Genomic DNA, 18505 nt, shown 5'->3' on the forward strand with positions numbered 1-18505 from the left:
CATCTTCCATCACTGAGTGAGCTCCAGGTTCATGAGACCAGTAAGTCATGTTACCATCATGTAGCTCAATAATTATATTTGCGAAATAATGTGACTTCAAAGGGAGAGGTGGAGCACCTTCGGTATACTCATAGAATAGTCTCCGCTTCAGAATAGCTTATAGCTTGGAGGAAAAACATTCTCCTGGGAAGAGTGGTATGGCTTTGAATGCTCTTCCTCCTTCAGGCTGAAAGAGGTTTTCTACAGTGTTCTTGGTGATGACGCTACCGCCAACCTGTTTGCTGTGAGTTATACAGAAACTAATCCTGTAAGTCCTTCCTAGGCGTGGCCCGACTGCAGCCAATTTATCAGGCCTCTCTGTGGGAGACTTCTACAGAGGAATACCTTGTCTGAGGATTCAGCCAGTCTCTGACGTACTTTAGGTTATTACACTCTTGGTTTTATCAAGAAGGCAGCGATTGTAAATATATGCAAAACAGAAAGAAGGCTTCAAGGCAAAGAACTGGCAAAATTTAGTCGCCTAAGGAAGGAGTTTGGAAAAGAACATGCCAAGATTCGGAAGGATTTATTGTACCTAAATTCTACCTAATGCCTGATTTATTTTATGAACCTGGGTGAATGTAAGTCTTGTTGTGCTGTATGTCCTCCTCTGCTAACAAAGACAAGTGATTCTGCATGATGGCAGGTACCTGGCGTTCTCAAGATCAACAGCACTTGCTCTTTGCTTCAGTAAGGTTGCACGACGGAAGCTGGCACGATTACCACCTCATGAGCCCAAAACATGCGTGATTTCCCCCATGCTGTCACCAGGCAGCCTTCCACAGCCCTTCAGTGGAAGAGTCATTATTCAATTTTACTCGTCATCCAAGTGCTCTTGCTCTTAGGAGAGAAGGGAACCGTTTGTAGAATAACTTGTATTTTCCCCAGCGTATCTCTGGGAGTCTGGAAATCTCAGGTGCTGTCAGCGGTGACTGGTAACGTTGGGCAGGGAGGCATTCTTATCTCAAATCCAGTTAGTTAAAGATAACGCCTGTCCACGTGTTCACTGCTCTTCAGGGCTGGAGCGTCTTGTGCAGGACAACTGGGTTTTAGGGCTTTGCCCACAAGGTGTGTTGGGGAACAAGCCACATGACTTGTTCTGTCCCGTTTTAATTTTCCATAAGTGTTCAGAACGAAAGACAGAGGAGGGCGAAGCTCTCAGCTGTGAGTCTCAAACATTTCTGTGGACGCAGGAATGTTGTCAGCAGGAACACCTCAGGCTTCCCAGCACTCCTCGTTTTAGGACACGTTTTTGTACAGCAAGCTCTCCTGTGAAACACCACGACAGTTTTATTAATTTCTCTTTTTTTTAACTTAAATCGAAGCACTGCCTAGTTCTGTAGGAACGCACGCACGCTCGGCTTGTCCCCGACAAACGCCATAGACCCAACCGCCTTCCCCTGCCTCTGCCCCGAGCCAGCCGGGCCCTGGGCCGCCCCCCGCCATTTCCCTTGCCCCGCCCCAACGGCCGGCGGTGTTGCGCGCCCCCGCGGCGAGCGGGGCGTGCCCGCGCGGAGGCGTGCCTTGCCGCCTCGCCCCGCCCCCTCTTGCTGCCCCCGCCCCCTCCCCAAGGTGTTGGCGGCGGCGGCGGGGACGCGCTCGCTCGTGCCCGCGCGCCCCCTCCCCTCCCTCCCTCTTTCCTTCGCCCCCCTCCCCTCCCGCTCCCCCCCCGGCTCTCCCCGGCTGCGCTGGCGGCGGCGGCGGCGGCTCGGCCATGGCGGCCCCGGCGGAGCTGAGCGCGGAGCGGCTGCGGGCGCTGCCCGGCAGCTGGAGTTACGGGATCAGCCAGGGCGGCCGCGTCTTCTTCATCAAGTGAGCGGGGCGGGGGGACGGCGGCGGCGGCGGCGGCGGAAGGGGGGAAGGGGGGGTGCAGGGGGGGCGGGGGGGAGCACGGAGTGGGGCCGGGGGGTGCTGTGCCCGCCTGACTCGCTCCGTGTGTGCGTCCCCGCAGCGAGGAGGCGAAGAGCACGACCTGGCTGCACCCACTCACCGGAGAGGCCGTGATCACCGGGCACCGCCGCAGCGCAGGTAGGACCCCGCCCGGGGCGGGGGGGGGGCAGCAGGGAGGCCCCCGGCCCTCCCCCGACATGGCCGCCCTTTCCCCCGGGGCTCGGTGCCCCGCGGAGCTCCCGCCGCCCCCTTGTGACCCCCCCCCCCGGCCCCTCCCGCGGTTCCTCGACGCCCTCCCGCTGCCGGGCGGGGACCACGGGGACCCCTGGGCGCTGCCCACCCCGCCCGGCGGCTCAGCTCCGGGGAGCAGCGGTGCTCCCCCCAGCAGCGTGCTGAGCGCCCCCGAAGCCCTCCCCTCCTTCCCCCTCCGCTCCCGTCCCCGCGGAGAGCGGGGGTGGTTTCCCAGTGACAGGGGGGAGGCAAGGCACCGAGACACGAGGGATGGGTAAGTCGGTCCTTCTGCTGCCGCTCGCTCCTCCTGGAGAAGTAGGAGGAGGAGGAAGGCTTGTCGAGCCCCAGAGCCCGGCCGTGCCGCTGGGAGGTGGTGGAGGGCAGCTCTACGGGCGGCTGTTCGTCTGCGAGCAGCAGCTCGGTTGATCGCAGGGAAATCCGCCGCCCAGCTGGGCCCTATCGGGTTGTTTGGTGCTGGGGTTTGGCTAGGGCTTAGGCGACAGGAGATCGGAAACAGCCCCTTCGAAAACTGCGGGCAGTCTTGCGTGAGTTGGGAGCAGTTCGAAAAGCCGGCCTGAAAGCTCTGGCTGGTGGAAGGAACTCTGCAGCTCAGCCCTCAGCGTGGGGCTGATGCTTGGGAGAAGTCATTTAATGCCAGGAAATAGAGCTGCTGATTGCTATCGGATTCCTCTTTTCCCCACTTCCAGTACTCTGATTAATTGAGAGACTGGCTTTCATCTACAGCAGTACGCATGGGGACAGATGTATGTGAAGTGCTCTGCTAGTTGGTCATTAATATGAGCTGAGTATTAATTTCTCTTTTTTTTTTTCCACACTGCCAACAGTGTCTCTGTTGACTGATGGTGATTTACCAGTAATTCTCCAAGTGTCTAATTTATTTCGGCCATTAAGTGCCTTCTAAGGGAAATGCAGCTTGCTTTTGAGTATCTGGAGTACTGTATGTAACCTAGGAGAGTTATTATCAGGTAAATTAAACTTATTTCCGAACACAGAGTGAGGTATGACCTTGGATATATTGACCATGATTTGTAGATCAGATACTGAAGTACCTGCAAAACAAACCAGTTTGTGATTTCCTCATTCACATGTATGTAAATTTGTCTCTCTATACGTAGATACAATCCAAAAGATTAGGTCTGGGTTTTATATCTTGTTTTGTCCTGACCGTTGTTTTGGAACCTTGTCAAAGTAAGTTCAAGACATGTCTTCTCTTAAGAGATGATTTTTGAGTGAATAAATTTCTCCTGAAAATTTATATTATTGTGAAACTTTTTAGTAAATAATACTGTGAAATACATACTAGATGATGAGGAAAACATTGTCCTCTAAAGTGAAGTCCTTCTTATTTCTGGAGATACTCAGTCCTGGAAAGGTATGCTTTTTGCAAAGTTCTAGCAGCCATAAGTCATTCTGCTAGAGAGTCTTCCTGTTTGATGTACTCTGTCTTGTGTCATTATCAAGACACCTGGATTTTCATTTCTTCCAGAGAAGACAGAGGTGAAACAAAAAAGGCAGAGCAAATGAACAAACAGGAGAAATCGTGATCCAGACTAAATATTTTTTCTTTTTACTGGGAAATATATCGTTGCTTTTATAATTCAGAGTGTGAGCCATACATTTCAATTACTGCTTTTAAAAACTGGAGCAAGCTTTTAATGGTAGTGATGCATCTAGAGTTGCATAGAGGTCATTCTTCAGCATCTTCACATTTTCCATTGCATGAGAAAACAATTAGTTTTAAAAAAAGTTGACCATTAGTGGTTGGTAGTTTTTGTTGTTGTTTTTTCCAGAGGGATACTTTCTTTTGTGTTGGGGCTCTTGACTCCTGAGATCCAGAGGGAAAAGATGTATCCACTTCCTCCACTAGATATGCATTGAAAATTATTCTCATGTGAAATTGAATAGAGTTGTAAACTCTGCAGGCACACTTGTTAGTCACATTGGTGGTGGAATTATGCTAATACAAAATAGCTCTGTGGTGTAGTGGATACCATGCCTGTTTAAATTCTTGCATCTTGCATGTAATGCAAACTCAGTAAATTGATTTCGCTTAGATCTTTGTCTGTCAGGTGATTTGATGCTACTCAAGTTCAAGGCAGAAAGAACTCATGATGACTGTGAGTTGTAGTTACTGGGCAAAGGAAGAAACATTGCTACATAAGACACGCTTAAACCCTTATCATTTGAGAAATCCAAATCAGATTTTTCTGTGTGTTGCTTGTATTAGATTATAGAACTTAAACTGAGCAGCAATATTTTGAGTCAATTTACAAATACTTGTTTGTAGAACTAGAGCTTTCAACATCTGGAATAAGATGCAGTATTTTAGCTACCTTAGTCAAGGACTAGACCAGTATGGCTAGCATTGTTTCAAAAGTTAATTACAGTGTTTTGCTACTTGTTTTCCAGACTTACCCACAGGCTGGGAGGAAGCTTACACTTTTGAAGGTGCAAGATATTATATAAAGTAAGTTGAGTGTTTATCTGTCACAATACTATAATTTTAATTAGTTTGTCAGAGTGTTGCTGTAGTCTTGAACAAATGCCAAATGAAATTTGAGTGTTACCAAAAAGGAGTGTTCAAGCTTGTCAGTGAAAGAAATTCTTTGTTAAAAAAATTTTGCAGAGAGAAAAACAATTTCTTGAAGTTTTGTGTTAATGCTTTTAATGTTGCTGAAGTATTCAGATTCAAATGAAGTTTCTGCTACGAGTATGACCAACTGGTAACAAATGTCTATGCAAGTCAAGAAAACCTTGCGTTTGTCTGCATATTTGACGCTTGTGTGTATGCTCTGTCATGTCATAAATGCTTTCAGAAAGGTAAGATCTTATATTGCTATTGGGAGAAGAGTCTTGATTCAGCCCTATTCTGTAGTAATTACATTAAGGCCACTCTGAATGTTTAATGTGACTTTTCTTTGCAGATGTCCTGTTTCTGCTTCTAGTATTGATTTTCTTTGTTTGCTTGCTTTGTTTTCAGTATCTTTTATTTGAATTTTAATATGCTTGGAAAACTGAGTCTGTTGTGGTAGACTTACTTTATCATCTTTTTGAAAGAGGAGCGCAGAAACAGAGCTGCTTTGTAGGACTCCGGAGGTCATTTTGATCAGATCTTGTTACAAACACTTGCCCTCCAGATAGTCAGACCATCCATAACTGGGAAATTTTAAAGTGGCACTTCTGGATACTTGTCCAGTTAATATGCCCCCCCCCCCCCTTTTTTTTTTACCAGTTATTTAACAAGTTGCAGGCCTTACTTGATTCATTCAGTAATTCTGCTCACAGTGCTGTGTGTTTGGTTGGTCATGTTTAAACAAATTATGCCATCAGTGGAGCTTTATCCAAGTGTTGCATGGTTTATTTCCTATACAGATAGGAAAATCTATGATGAAATGCTAACCAAAATTCCAAAGAATGTATTGAAGGACCATACTCCAAAAATGTGACCAGAACTGGTGCCAGGCTCTCTAGAATGGGCCTTGTTACTAGACAACACGCTCGTTTCACTGTTCTGTTCTGCCTTCTTGTAGCTTACATTACACTAGTATTGTATAACAAATGGCAAGAACTACATGGGGCTGTGGACAGGAATGTGCTAAGGATTTCACCTCTGGTGTTCTGTTCACATTGCTAAATATAGAAGAGTGAAAGTTATAGCTGCATTTCTGTATATAATACAGAAAATACTTTTCTATACCTCCAGATTGAGCTAGCTATTGTAGAATAAACCTACAAACAGTTTATTAGCCATAGTAACTGGAAAATAGCAGCCAGGGTTTTCTTTGAACAAAAAAAGGTGCGTGGACAGCTATTGTGGAGTGACTGATGTGCTTGTGCATGAATTTACCAAGTGGTAGCTTGTTTGTGTATTCTTGTCCTTATGAGATCCTGTGTTCAAGGCATTATTGTAACTGTTAAGATATACATTAAGCTGATTGTTTTGCTGATAGCCAACACTGAATAGCTCTATTTATATTTAAAAATTGTGCTGCATCTTTTGAAAATGTGTTGCACAAACACTTCTGAGTTGATAGATGTAGGAGGATAGCAGGGATAGTGCTGTCAAGTCTGCTGAAGGGTTTGGATGGTATGACCAGTTTGGCATCCTCGGTTAAATACCTGTCTGTTGCTCTCAGGCTGAGTTTAGGCTTCTGCCCAATGATAGCTTCTCCTTTTCAAGTTGTCTAGCATTCAGCTTTACTGGCACTAAAGAAGACGTGAGAGGTAACGTAGACAGGGTGACAACATTATAATCGCTGTCTTATGCAGCGTAACTCTGGATGATGTGTTGATTATAATCATTCTAGTTGTCTGAGTCTAAACTACCATGGTGCGCCCACACAACTGGGAAACAGCACAGGTTGTTATGACCTTGTCTACACAGGCATCCCCACATGTGGATTTTTAACTGTAACCTGCTTATTTGAATGTACTGATTTGCTAGATATCAATGATTATTATGCAGACCACAGCACAATAAAGCTATGCAAAAGCTAAAAATATTGAGAAGTTGCTCGGGGTCAGGCCTGAAGGAAACGTATTGTCTCATGTTCTGGTATGAGTTGTGGAGTTACGAGGGAATGAGCACTAATGACACTCTATTGATGTGTTCAACCATGTGAAACTTGGCTGTTGAATTTCTGTAATGTGTCCAATAAGAGAGTTATACAAGAAGAATAGTTGAGTTTCCTGATCACATAAATAATTTCACCTGGCTTCTGAGCCTCAGCTTCAAATATGTAGGTTGAATAAAAATATTTAACAACCTTGCTTTATGGTAACATCTTACATTAGACTGTGTTTGAAAATAAAAACCTTTTGAAAATGATTCTTAGGGTTCTTTAATAATAGGTCTTCAGTGTTCCAAGTGGGTGTGTCGCTGAATCTATTACTGTGCTTTTTCTGGCTTTGATGTAGTAAACACTGTATAATCAAATTGGGATAATGTCGAGGAGATAATCGTCATCTAAATCTTAGCATTTCTGGGACTGGCATTTCAAACAAATGACTCAGGATACAGACTGCATCGAGATGTGATTAATTTTAAAGGACACCTTATTTTTTTCTTGGGATGTGCCCCTTCATTTTTGTAATATGTAGATACCAAACAGTGACTGGTTTGTACATTTCTTTTTCGATGGCATTGAATTTGTTCTGGCTTTAAAAAGGAAGTATATTCTGAAACAGGGATAGATACAGAGTCGTTACCACTGCATAAGGAGGTTTTGTTTTTTGTCTAGGGTTATTTTAGTCAGTTGATGCTAGCTAGGACTCTGTTTTCTGCAGTTTTTTGGATTAATAGAAGTATTGCATTACTTTATAATGATGCTGTCCTTCTCCCACATCCACCTCTCCCCTCTAAATGCAAATGACAAAAGGTGTTATTTGTATTAAGAAAAATAAAGGCACTATGGCATAATATATTGTATATGTTCTCATGAGATTTGGTTACGCTGTTAATTGTTTGTCTCCTTGGGAGTGAGAAAATCTTTCCTTAATATTAGAAACGTGCACCAATAGCCTTTCATTTAATCGGAACTTTATCGTTAATCTTCTCTGAAATGTTTGCTCCTTTTAATAACTGAACTTCTACCTGGAATGGAGGGCTTTGTGACTATAGAATTGACGCATTGAAATGTAATCTTTAATTATGTGTTGTCAGTTCAGTATGAAATTGTGTGTGTTATCAAGTAAAACAAGGTATGGGAAAGCTCCATTTGGAAATGGTAGCATTATATGTTGAAAAGTTGGGAATTTTCTTTTGTTTGTCTTAGAATACTCCACTGGACTATTTACTTATGCATACCACATTGAGCACGTAAGAGCTCTGGAAAGCTGAGTGCTTTATCCCCCAAACAGATTTAATCTGGACAGTGGTATGGGAAGTTTAAGTTACATGATTTATAACTGCATAAGGAAAGGACCCATGTGACAATTGCAGGATGGTACTTCTTAATAAAGAAGGCATGCTTGGTCACTGGCTTGACTACTTACCTCTTAAGATTAATGAGAATTTTAGACCTGATGATTTTTTAGTTACTTGTGTTGACTGCATCATCATTAAGCACAAAGGTACTGGTTTAGAGTATTATAAAATTATGCAAATATGTCTTTGCATGTACGTATGTATATGTTTAAGAAACTCTTGTCTTTGGTTAAAACCACCTGGCTGTTTAATCTCAGACACTTAATTGATTTTTCTGCTTTTTTTCATTTCAGTAGTTCTAAACATACACCAGGATTTTTGTATTGACTTCTAAACCAGGTTTATGTTATTTGGGTTATTAACTTGGAAAATCAATCCGAGAAAGATACTTGCAGAATTTTGCGTCTATCTAATTTGGCTTCTCCAGAAGTATTCTTATCTACGCTGTTGGGATGTTAGAATTTCATATTTTTTAACCCTGTTATAGCACTCTCTGGACAATACAAAGGCTGACTGAAGTCGCTACTGTGAGTGCACTCAAGAATGCAAAGAATTAAGGTTAAAGCTGCATATTGGGGTTTTGTAAAGGTTACCTTTTCCTGTGTTTGCCAGAAGTTTTTTGCCTGTTGCTTGCTGAAGCAAAGCATTGGTAAACCCAGGCTGAAGCTGAGGTGATTTCACTGTTGTACCAAGTAGAGGTTTTGCATGATTCAATAGAAACTTTCATCAATAGAGTTGGCAAGTGGCTTGAAAATTGGCAATGTAAGAAAAATCCATTAGGCAGTTAAGTGAGATGAGATCTTTTCAGTCTTAAGGTTCTGTTGTTTACTAAAATAAACCCATGCTAATTAAGAATTCAGCATTTGTTTGAACCTTTGTCTGTTACATGCATTCTAAAGATTCTCTCCCATTCAGCTCTCCAGAAAAATCAAACAACCAGTCAGGTTTGTTGAGAAGGCCTTTCTTGAGGGGGGAAAAATAGGATTTGAAAAAAAAAATAAGAACAGATTGTTTTTCTCCAACAGAAAGAATAATGGCGTTCCTCCTAGGAATTTAGTTCTTTTCTGGTTACCTCTACCATTTATTTTAGTAAAATTTAGGAAAGGCTTAAGTTTATTACTGGCCTTCATTAGTTTTTCTTCTTTCATGGTTAAGTAAGACCTGTGGATCGAATAGCAGGCAAATGGGTGGACTGCTGCGTAACATTACAGCAAAACAAACCTTGCCTCCCGCCTTTGGTAGGAAAAGCTGCTCAGAAAAGGAGAGCTTGAGAGTGCCTGCAAACTTGCTTTCTATTTTAACATTTACTTCTTTATTTCACTGAAATGTTTCAAGAACCAGAAATACTTAGTGTGGGGAGCATTTTGCTTTGCAGTGCTGCCACTCAGTGAAACGCTTCTTGCTGCATTAAAGATGCTGCTGCAGGTGCCCCCATGGGATGGATGAAGTTGTGTTCCCTGGGAGCCCTGGGGGAAGCACATGCTCTTGCTTTGTAGGGAAAAATAAAAAATCTGAGGAGGTAGAAGAAAACAAAAAGGGTATTTATCTGGGAATCTTGCTGCGGGGGAGTTGTGAAAGGGGCTAGCTCTGCAAGAGGGCTGCAGCAACACAACGGAAAAGAGACCGTGGAGTGGGTGTAGCGTAGAAATGGGGAGTGGAGGTGGAAGGGTTCTTGACGTGAGAAGAAATGGGTGTGGATCAGAGGAGGAGAGATAGGACTGCATCCAAAAAGCAGTTTAGAGGGGGATGTGTCAGGAAGAGGGTGAAGGTAGAGAATGTGGTGTACTGAAGGAGAAAGCTGAGAAGGTGGGACTAGTTGGAGAAAGGGGAGGAGTGGAGACTACAGCAGGCAGAAAGGGCTGGCAGCACTGAAAAGTCAGCAAAAGGAACAGGGGTGGGAGTTAACTTCCTAGGAGCAAACTTGATGGGATTTCTCCTAGAGGGGAGGGTGGCAAAAGTGCATCCTGCAAAAACATGCTGTCAGACTTGTGTGTGGGTCTGAAGGAGACTGTAACACCTTGCTTATGAAGCTGTTTCAAAGTTAGTCTGGCAGGTATGATATCAAATGTGAAAGCTAAGAATGACTGTGCTTACAAAGTCTTTTTTGAGTGTGACATCTTGTGGTTGATGTTTTGAGCTGTCTCTTTCATGAAGCATGTTTCTAAATTGGGTAATACCTTGAATGCTTTAGTTTTACTAAAATAGACTTGAAACCATTGAGAACTTACGTTTAAAATGTTGGTAATAAAAAGACAGTATGTGAGAATTAATGGAAAATTCAAAGATACAAAAAAAATCTGTATAGAGGTTGTTACATGGATTATTGAAATACACTGATTTCAACAAGAAATGGTGACACTGAATGCGGTCAGGCATTTTGATAACTTGCACACTAGTAAGTTAACTTCAACAGGTTTTTATATTCTGGGTTTTGGAAGCAGTAATACATCTTTTCTAACTTTGGTCTTAATTGGTTATTGAGTTAATAGCAGATAAAGGTAATGCATGCTTTAAGATGTTATTACTGTGAAGTGCGTTCTTCTGTGGTCACATTTTTTGTTATCTACAGTGTCTGAAGGCTGGTGAAAAACAAATGAAATGCTGTCTGATCATAGCTCTCATTTAGGTGGCAGTTGTAGCTGTGTTATTTCATAAATTCGGTGATGTAATGATCCCCTCCCCCAAGTATTTTGGGGCCTATCAGTATTTCCTCTTCCTTATTCCATCAGTGTTGTACAGATTCTTTTTCTTTTCCCCATCTCAGTACCCATGGCATGCAGTACCTTGAGCTGAGGGCTGCTTCCAAACATGGCAGAGCTGGCAGGCCGATAGATCTCTACTGGCAAAGTTTAGGAGATATTCTTGCTGTAGTCTTTTTTTTTTTTTTTTGTAACTTCTATGGGTCCAAATGTTACCCAGTGCACATTATGTTTTGCTTTTACTTAAAGGAATTGTGCACATTTCCACCCCCCCCCCCCCCCCCGTGGTCTGAGTGGTGTGTCATACTGGATCAAAACTAGCGTCTGTTGTGGTGCTGTGCTAAGCCTGTTTTTCCTGCGTATGTTTATGTTATGCTGGCTCTTACTATAATGAATTACACTTTCATTAAACCTGAAATAACACTTTGGCTTGGCAGTTCAGACTGATCTTCAGTTTGATTCTGTGTGCTTGTGAGAGAGAGAAACCTCCTGTGAAGCTCAAGACAGACACTGACTAGAAGCAAAGCTCCTCAGCTCTGACTGCTGGGATTTCTGCCAACGTGGAGCTGTATGTGTGTTTTTTCTGTGTTTCAGTAAGTAAATACCTAAATTTAAACACTTGCACATTCTCTCCTCTCCTTCCCTTGCCTTCTTTCTTCTGAATGTGGAAGATAGCTCTTTTCCTCTGTTCTCTTTAGTTGCTCTTGCATTTGGCTGAAGGGGAGGTGTTCTCTGACCGTGAGGTTGGGGGGAAGAAGTTGCATCAGTAGTCACCTTCGGAAGCAGAAGTTTCAGAGGGGGGACCTGATAGCACAGGCACCCCATAAAACCATATGGGAGAGACTCCTACTTCCCAGTTCTGGATAGGCCAGGGAGATTTCAAAGGTCTGCTGAAATAGTTGTTCGTGATGTCCCGTCTTTCTGCTCTGGAGATATAAAACTGGAGCTGAACACTTCTTTGATATCTGTGAAGTGGAAAAAGGCTTTTAGACAGTGTTTTGAATGCCTGTGTGGCCTGCAATGATCACAGAGCTTTATGTAAACAATTTTAAAAACAAAAAAAACTACATATTTAGGACACTTCAGAAACTTGGTTCTTCATGGTTTTGTCCATGGTGACTTAGTAAGAACAGTTATTTCTGTAAGTAAGGAAAACTATATTAGTAAGCAGCCTAACCTTTAAAATTAGCTTCCAATGTTTTCTCTTCTAAAGTCTGTTACAACTTGTGTTTTGTAGAAATTGACCTGATACTGTGTTTTACTACCTGAAAACATTTCAGTGTGTCAGACCAGGTAAAAGGGGTCCTTGTAAACAAAGGTGTTTCAAAGGGAAGTATTCGGTGAATCTTTTAGTTTAAGGTGCCATCTTTGCCATCCATCAATTCCAGCATTTCATGGAAACTTTTTTACTATTCACTAAGTAGGACTAATGAAACTATATATTCTGTGAAAAACAGAGCTTTTGATGCTTTTATTTGAATTGTACTCTTAGAAAAATTCCAAGATGTTTTTTTTGTTGTTGTTTACTGTTTGTGTTAAATCCGTTAGAGACTAAGTAACTTTTGACCAATGTCTAACATTTACCATTCTTGAGAATATCTTTCAGGATGTGTAAAAACAGATGACATAACATCTTAAGTTTATCTGTTCCCCTGGTTTATGAGAAAGACAGAAAGCTGTGTTTGAAATAGGAGTAATAAGAATAAACAAGCAGTGTTCTCAAATCCATATTTAGGAGTCAAAAAATCTTTAATCTGATTGCAAGTCCAAAAGGCTGACTTGGTTTCTTGATGGAGAGAGTAAAGGTGACCAAGACTGTTGTGTTTTGGTGTGTGTGTGTGTGTGTTTAGCATATTGCCCACGCCATTTTGTAAGGCTACTTTACTTTGTAGTTTTCCATGCACAGAATCATCAAGATATATTTAAAACTTTTTGGTTGAAACCTCTGTTAAAGTTTGATATGGAAGATTGAGAAAATAAAACTGCAAACAGAACCATGTTTTTAAACAATGCCACAACATCAAATGTTTATTTTAACAAGTAATTTTAATCTGAATAAAAATGTAAGTTAAAGCTCACTAGAAATTCTTATGATCTTTTTTGGTCTTAAAACCTCTCTTATGGTAGGATTTCTGTTTTTTGTGCTTGATGGGGGGTATCAATTGTTTGGCTGATGTGAAACATTGAAGTGCTCTCAGTTGATAAAACAGAAATGTTACTTTTTTTTTTTTGTAATTAACATATCAACTAGTAAAAGTTGAAAGTTTTATCTTTATTGTATCTACAGATTTAACAACATTTGACCTTTGAGCCAGTATTTGTAGTTAGCTGAATTGAGAACCTAAAACTGATAACAGTAGATTTTATGAGTTTGAGTCACTTAATTTGTCCTTGTTCAGGTCAGTGGTATTATTAAAATTGTTTTACAGTAAATTGGAAGAGTTTGGAGCTTAAGTAGTTATATTCACCACTGGGAGTCTTGGTAATCTGTTAATAGTTTTTAGTCAGTTAAAAAAAAGTGGTGGGGAGGAATTTATGATTTAGGGTTTCATACCTGGTTATAGGACCATGCCTAGTGACTACACAGGGCTGATGAACAGAGAGATGCCAATGCTTTCTGATCTGTGCCTCTTCCTACTTCTGTTGCTCCTTTTGCCTCATCCTCAGGTAAAACCGAACTGCCAATATTACAATTGGCAATGCCACTTTAGCTTTGCCTTGTAGTGAGATTGAGACACTGAGACTAGAAGGAAGCAGATTGAGAAATGTGGTTACGATGCTGGAGGAGGCGGTTTAACTTTTATTCCATTATATGCTGAGCCCTGTATTTTTCTTCTTGCAGCTCATGTCTAATGAAATTGCTAAATGAAAATTACTTCTGGAAATTGAGATAAAAACTTTCCCAGATTAAAACTGCGGTGTTTTCCACAAATAATGTTTAAAAATGTTACGCTCTTAAAACTAACCCCCTCTCCCCCGAAAAAAAAATGCTCAGTTACCCAGGTGAGTACACATGCACAGTACATACTAAACAGCAAAAAAGGTGAAGTCTTGGAATTATTTATAAGTGATACCCAGTAATAAGGGTAAAGTGACATCTGTTTAATTATAAATGAAATGAAACAATCTCCTTTGGGCCCTGTCATTGCCAGTACTGGTATATACTTCACAGGGTGTGTTGTTCTTTACTCCTCTTTGAAAGACCCCAACCTGAAATTTCTTATATGGAACATTTTTGCTTTCTTCAATGTTAATTTATGAAAAGATTTCTAGACATCAAAAAAAAATCTGAATCTTTTCCTGAAGTTCTCTTTATTCTCATAACCTAAGCAAAACACGAAAGAGATTTTCTAATCTGCTTCATACCAGAACTCACTCTGTTGTGGGTTTTGTCTCACTTCAGGTGAGAGTGCCAAACCTGCTGAACAAGAAATTCGGGATTACTCTTGCCTCAGATCACTTTCTTTGTGGTTTCAAACAACAAAAAGTACTATCAAATTCAGCAGTGGGTTTAAATGCCACTGCTTTATACTCTTCATTATAATCTTCTGTTTAGATGCAGTCTGCTTCAGAACACTTTGCAGCCTAAATACGTAAGTTATGTGGGAATCTTGCACTTTTGTAGACTGGAAAGAACTATGAAGTGAGCCAGCTTTAGTAAGACTGTTGATTTAATCAGTAATGTCCTATTATTGTAGGTGGGGTTTGTTGTGTTTTACAGTGCTGGGTGATTTAAACTTGGGATACTGAGAGATGCAGCAGCTCAGGAGTTGCAATTATTGGCATCCTGGTTTTAAACAAGTCTTTTGCAGTCTCTGTTCTATAGTTGGGTTGTCTGCTTTTTTTTTTTCTTTTTGACTTTCAGTGGTGGTATCTGTAAGTTGTTAAAGCAGGAGAGCGTTCAAATCTCCCCAAACTTCTAACGAGTGTGAAAGGTACTGTCATTTTAGATGAGTGTTTTAATCAACGTTAACTTTTCCGAGAACTCCTGTGTTTGTTATTTTACTGCTTTGTTTAGAGTTTGCCTTATGCAATTGGAAATAGGGCTTTTTGAGAAATTATGATGGTTTAAGGTTTTTATTGAATTTTTTCAAGGTCAAGAAATTCATCTGAAGTTGTTTCAGAACCTGCATCTCTTGTATAATTTCAGCAGGCCTTTTATATAGGAGATTATATAGCTGGCAGAGTGAATCTGTGAAGAACAAACACAATTTTTCACTTGCTTAAAGATAGGATAAGTACTTGAAAGAAAAACATGGGTAGGATTTGTTGACTGTCTGTTAAATTTATATCTAATTTATTTGCAGTAGTAGGAACCTTAATCAGGGCTTATAATGAATGGAGGGGGAGGGGGATCCATACACATGGATTTGACTTAGTTGCTGAATTCAGCAGGTGTCTCTTTCCCATAGTGGAAGTGGTCAAAAGCAGAGTATAAGAGCACAAGTTTCTGTTTTTGTTTTTTCTTCCTGTCTAAATTTTGACATAGGTATGGCAACCACAACAGGAAATCAAATGCAGTGAAGACAAAGTTGTAGTTGGCAGCTGTTAATTTGTTTTGAGCAAACAAATATATCAAGTATTCCAATCTGTTTCCTTAATTTGAATTGATTTTTTTTTTTTAAAAAAAAAAGCAAATGTCTCCAGCTCTTGTCTCTTCAATTTGTACTTTCCTGCTGTTTGACCTTCTCTGTCTCTTGTAACTTCTGTTTTCTTCTTATATGTGTCCTTATCATTCACCCTACTGCTTTTTTGCTTGCTTCTAGCACTGGTAGCTCAAGTAGTGTTAGACGTGATCTTCCTCAGTTGGACTGCATGCCAAATTTTCTTAAGGGGAATGTAAATACTGTGAGGTCAGTTCAGTATCAAATGCCTGCAGCCTGAAATGAACCCTGTAGGATCTTTTGCTATTCAGGCAAAATTAGGATCAGCTTAAGATAGATGTTAAATATTGGGAAGTCAAGTCTTTAATTGACTTTAAAGTAAAAACTTCAAAAGGTAATTGATTTCCAGATAATTTTTTGTGTTGCTTTAATTAAGTTACTTTAATTTTTTTCCTAAACTGAAGGCAAAAGAGAGTGCTGGACGGAACTCAGTATCATGGTGATTGACAAATGCATTTAAAGTTCTTCCTCTATATACAGAAATATACTGAGTAATCAAGCTGTGAGATTGTAACCCAAGGGGCTGGTGTATGCATGTACATGCTCACCTACATCGTGTCTAAACCAGTGATGTTTGTGTTGAATTCATGTACTTCTGATAGCAAAGAACATCTTCAGCCCATCCATTTTCTTCCACGTTTCCCCTTCCTCCCTTTCTCTCCAGACAAGACTGGTGGGGAGAGAGGGCAGTGATAAGCTTGCTCCCATAGCAGGGTGAAATCAAACTGCTTTTTATGAGTTTCTCCCGTACTTCATACAAACCTGCCCATTTCAGCCCCCTTTTCAGCCATTCCTTTCAGGGAGAAGTGTGCTGTGTGTTTCCTTTAGATCAGTGATGCTCTGTAATTGGGCGTGTGGTACTTTGAATTACTTGCTTGTACGTGCTGCCAAGGACTCAGTACAGCCCTTCCAGTTTCACAAGCAGTGGAAGTATAGATTAACAACTGAACTGGAGTATTTGTGTTTTGCAGCACTAGGTTGGCCTGCTTTGGGCTTATTTGTCTTTTCAGCTGTTGTCTGTGAAGGATTGGCTGCTATTAGTCTTGGCAAAGGAATCTGTCTAATTGATCAAACCAGAACAAAGTAAGTTCCATCTGTTCTGTGGATGTTAATGGACAAGTTAGGAATTCAGTTGTTCTTTGATGTTTCTTTTGGCTGGACCATGACGAGACAGATTCGTTCTTCATTTTATTTCCAGGTCTCTAAGGTATGGTGCTAATGCCATTGTGAAATGACAACAGAAAATTATGACCTACAGTTGGGGAATTTTTGCTTTCTTTATATTGAAGCTGGTTTGGTTTAGTGAGGAGATAAATAGTTTTGTGGTCATTAGATAACTCCAAACTGCTTTACAGTGCTTCTGTAATGTTCCTGGTAAAGTTTTACCAACATGTGTGTGGTTTTGTGTGGGAGGCTTTCATGATACTGAGATGAAGAAATATTTGATTATTGAATGCTGTGCTTTGATTTTCTTGGTGGAATAAAGTATATTGAAATTGATTGTTAGAGGTATTGGTGAAAAAGTACAGTGCTGAGCTGAGAATGAAACACTTTAAAAGGGAAAACATTTGTGGCTGTCTTGGAAGTAAAATAATGTTAAGTTCAAATTAATACATTATGAAATGGCTCATTCTGAAGCAAGAATAAATGCATAATGGAGTGTGAAGCCATCTTTGAAGAATGGAACTCATACATTTCTTGAGTGGTTTCATTAATACATAGTTTTGTGCTATTGAACTGCATTTTTAGTATACTTTAAGAAGTTATTTATTTGGAGATCAACTTTAAGTGCCATCTCTCTCTAAAAATAAAAAGCAAAAACACCTGTATACTGCTAGGGTAACTTCGAAATGTTCAAGTAAAATTTCAGGTTAATGACTGTAAAGTCATAGAACAGATAGGCTAGCTGCTCCTGTGCTTTCTCTTCTTTTTGTTTTAATTATTAGGTAAATAAAAAGAATATTTTTGTTTTAAATGATCTAATAGCCATTTCTAATTTCCGTTTAATAATAACAGGAATTTAGTCTGCATTATTAAGAAGTCTGGTATGTGACTAGCTGTGTGAGATTTGTGACGTTTTTTGGTTTTGTGTTTTGCAGCAGCAGTGGAATACGTGAATCTTAAGTCTTAGAACTGGGGAGTAAGGATGTTGTAAATACTAACACAAGCATAACTTCACCATATGGATCGACTCTGCTTTGGCTTCTGGAACTGCCTGAGTGAATGATGCTGCGTCCCTTCAATTCACTATTTCATCAGTGCTTTTCTATTCAGTCTAGTTGTGTAACCCATGAATTTATTTTGGGACAGATCCAGTGCTGCTAGCTATGAAGTCTAGAAGGGAATGCAGGTGTTTTTTCTATAAAATAAGATGTTGACCTTTTTTAGGAGTTTCTTTTGAAGTATTTAATGAATCTTCCTCATGAGGTATGATGATTAAACAGATGAATTTCCTGTGAATCATTAAAACTTTTTTTTTTAAAGTGCTGATACTTATTTTTTTCATTTTAGTAGGCAATGATGTAGCACTACTCTCTCAAAATATGTTGAGTTTGTCTATTGGCCAGCCACATGCCTGTTAAAACACTGCTTATTACTGTTCCAGAAGGAAAAAAAAAAAAAAAAAACCCACAGTTGAGGAGGATTATGGGCTATGTAGCTTGCACCACATACAAACTTTATGTCCCTTAAGTGTACCCTGGGTCTAACACTAGATGTTGGAGTGTAACCTCTGTAGTGGTGTCTCTCTGCAAGGTAATGTCAGCTCTCCTATCTGGATTTAATCAATTCAGCTATCCCTGTTATTACACAGATTTGATATTACGCTTCCTAGTCAGGGTTCATGAACTTCTTGGAGCTCCGGAAATGAGTGCTACTGCAACACAAACCAAGAAAAGGGTGGCTGCAAGTCAACATGTATAGTCCAGGTGCTGTTACAAGTTGCATCTGTTTGGTTTTGTCATTTAAATAGTTTAATCCAAAGTTACAGGCAATGGTTAGCATCCTTAAAAGTAACTGTAGCTTATTGGTAAGTT

General features: G+C 40.7%; 1 protein-coding gene across 34 annotated transcripts in view; it reads left to right on the forward strand.

Moving 5' to 3' along the window:
- Positions 1-1613: 1613 nt before the first annotated feature.
- The window catches only part of PLEKHA5 (pleckstrin homology domain containing A5), a 173957-nt gene continuing 157065 nt past the window's right edge, over positions 1614-18505 (forward strand). For 10 of the 34 annotated variants that reach the window (XM_035347592.1, XM_035347649.1, XM_035347625.1 and 7 more), the window contains exons 1-3: positions 1671-1851; positions 1991-2067; positions 4591-4648. In XM_035347592.1, coding sequence (XP_035203483.1) covers positions 1754-1851; positions 1991-2067; positions 4591-4648 — 233 coding nt within the window. In that variant the 5' untranslated portion in view covers positions 1671-1753. Of the gene's footprint in view, positions 1852-1990; positions 2068-4590; positions 4649-11243; positions 11337-18505 lie in introns of those variants that run through there. The other 24 variants (XR_004756315.1, XR_004756318.1, XM_035347754.1 and 21 more) reach the window with 13 other exon arrangements.

Source organism: Oxyura jamaicensis, chromosome 1 (genome assembly GCF_011077185.1).
Source record: "Oxyura jamaicensis isolate SHBP4307 breed ruddy duck chromosome 1, BPBGC_Ojam_1.0, whole genome shotgun sequence".
Classification (NCBI taxonomy): Eukaryota; Metazoa; Chordata; class Aves; order Anseriformes; family Anatidae; genus Oxyura; species Oxyura jamaicensis.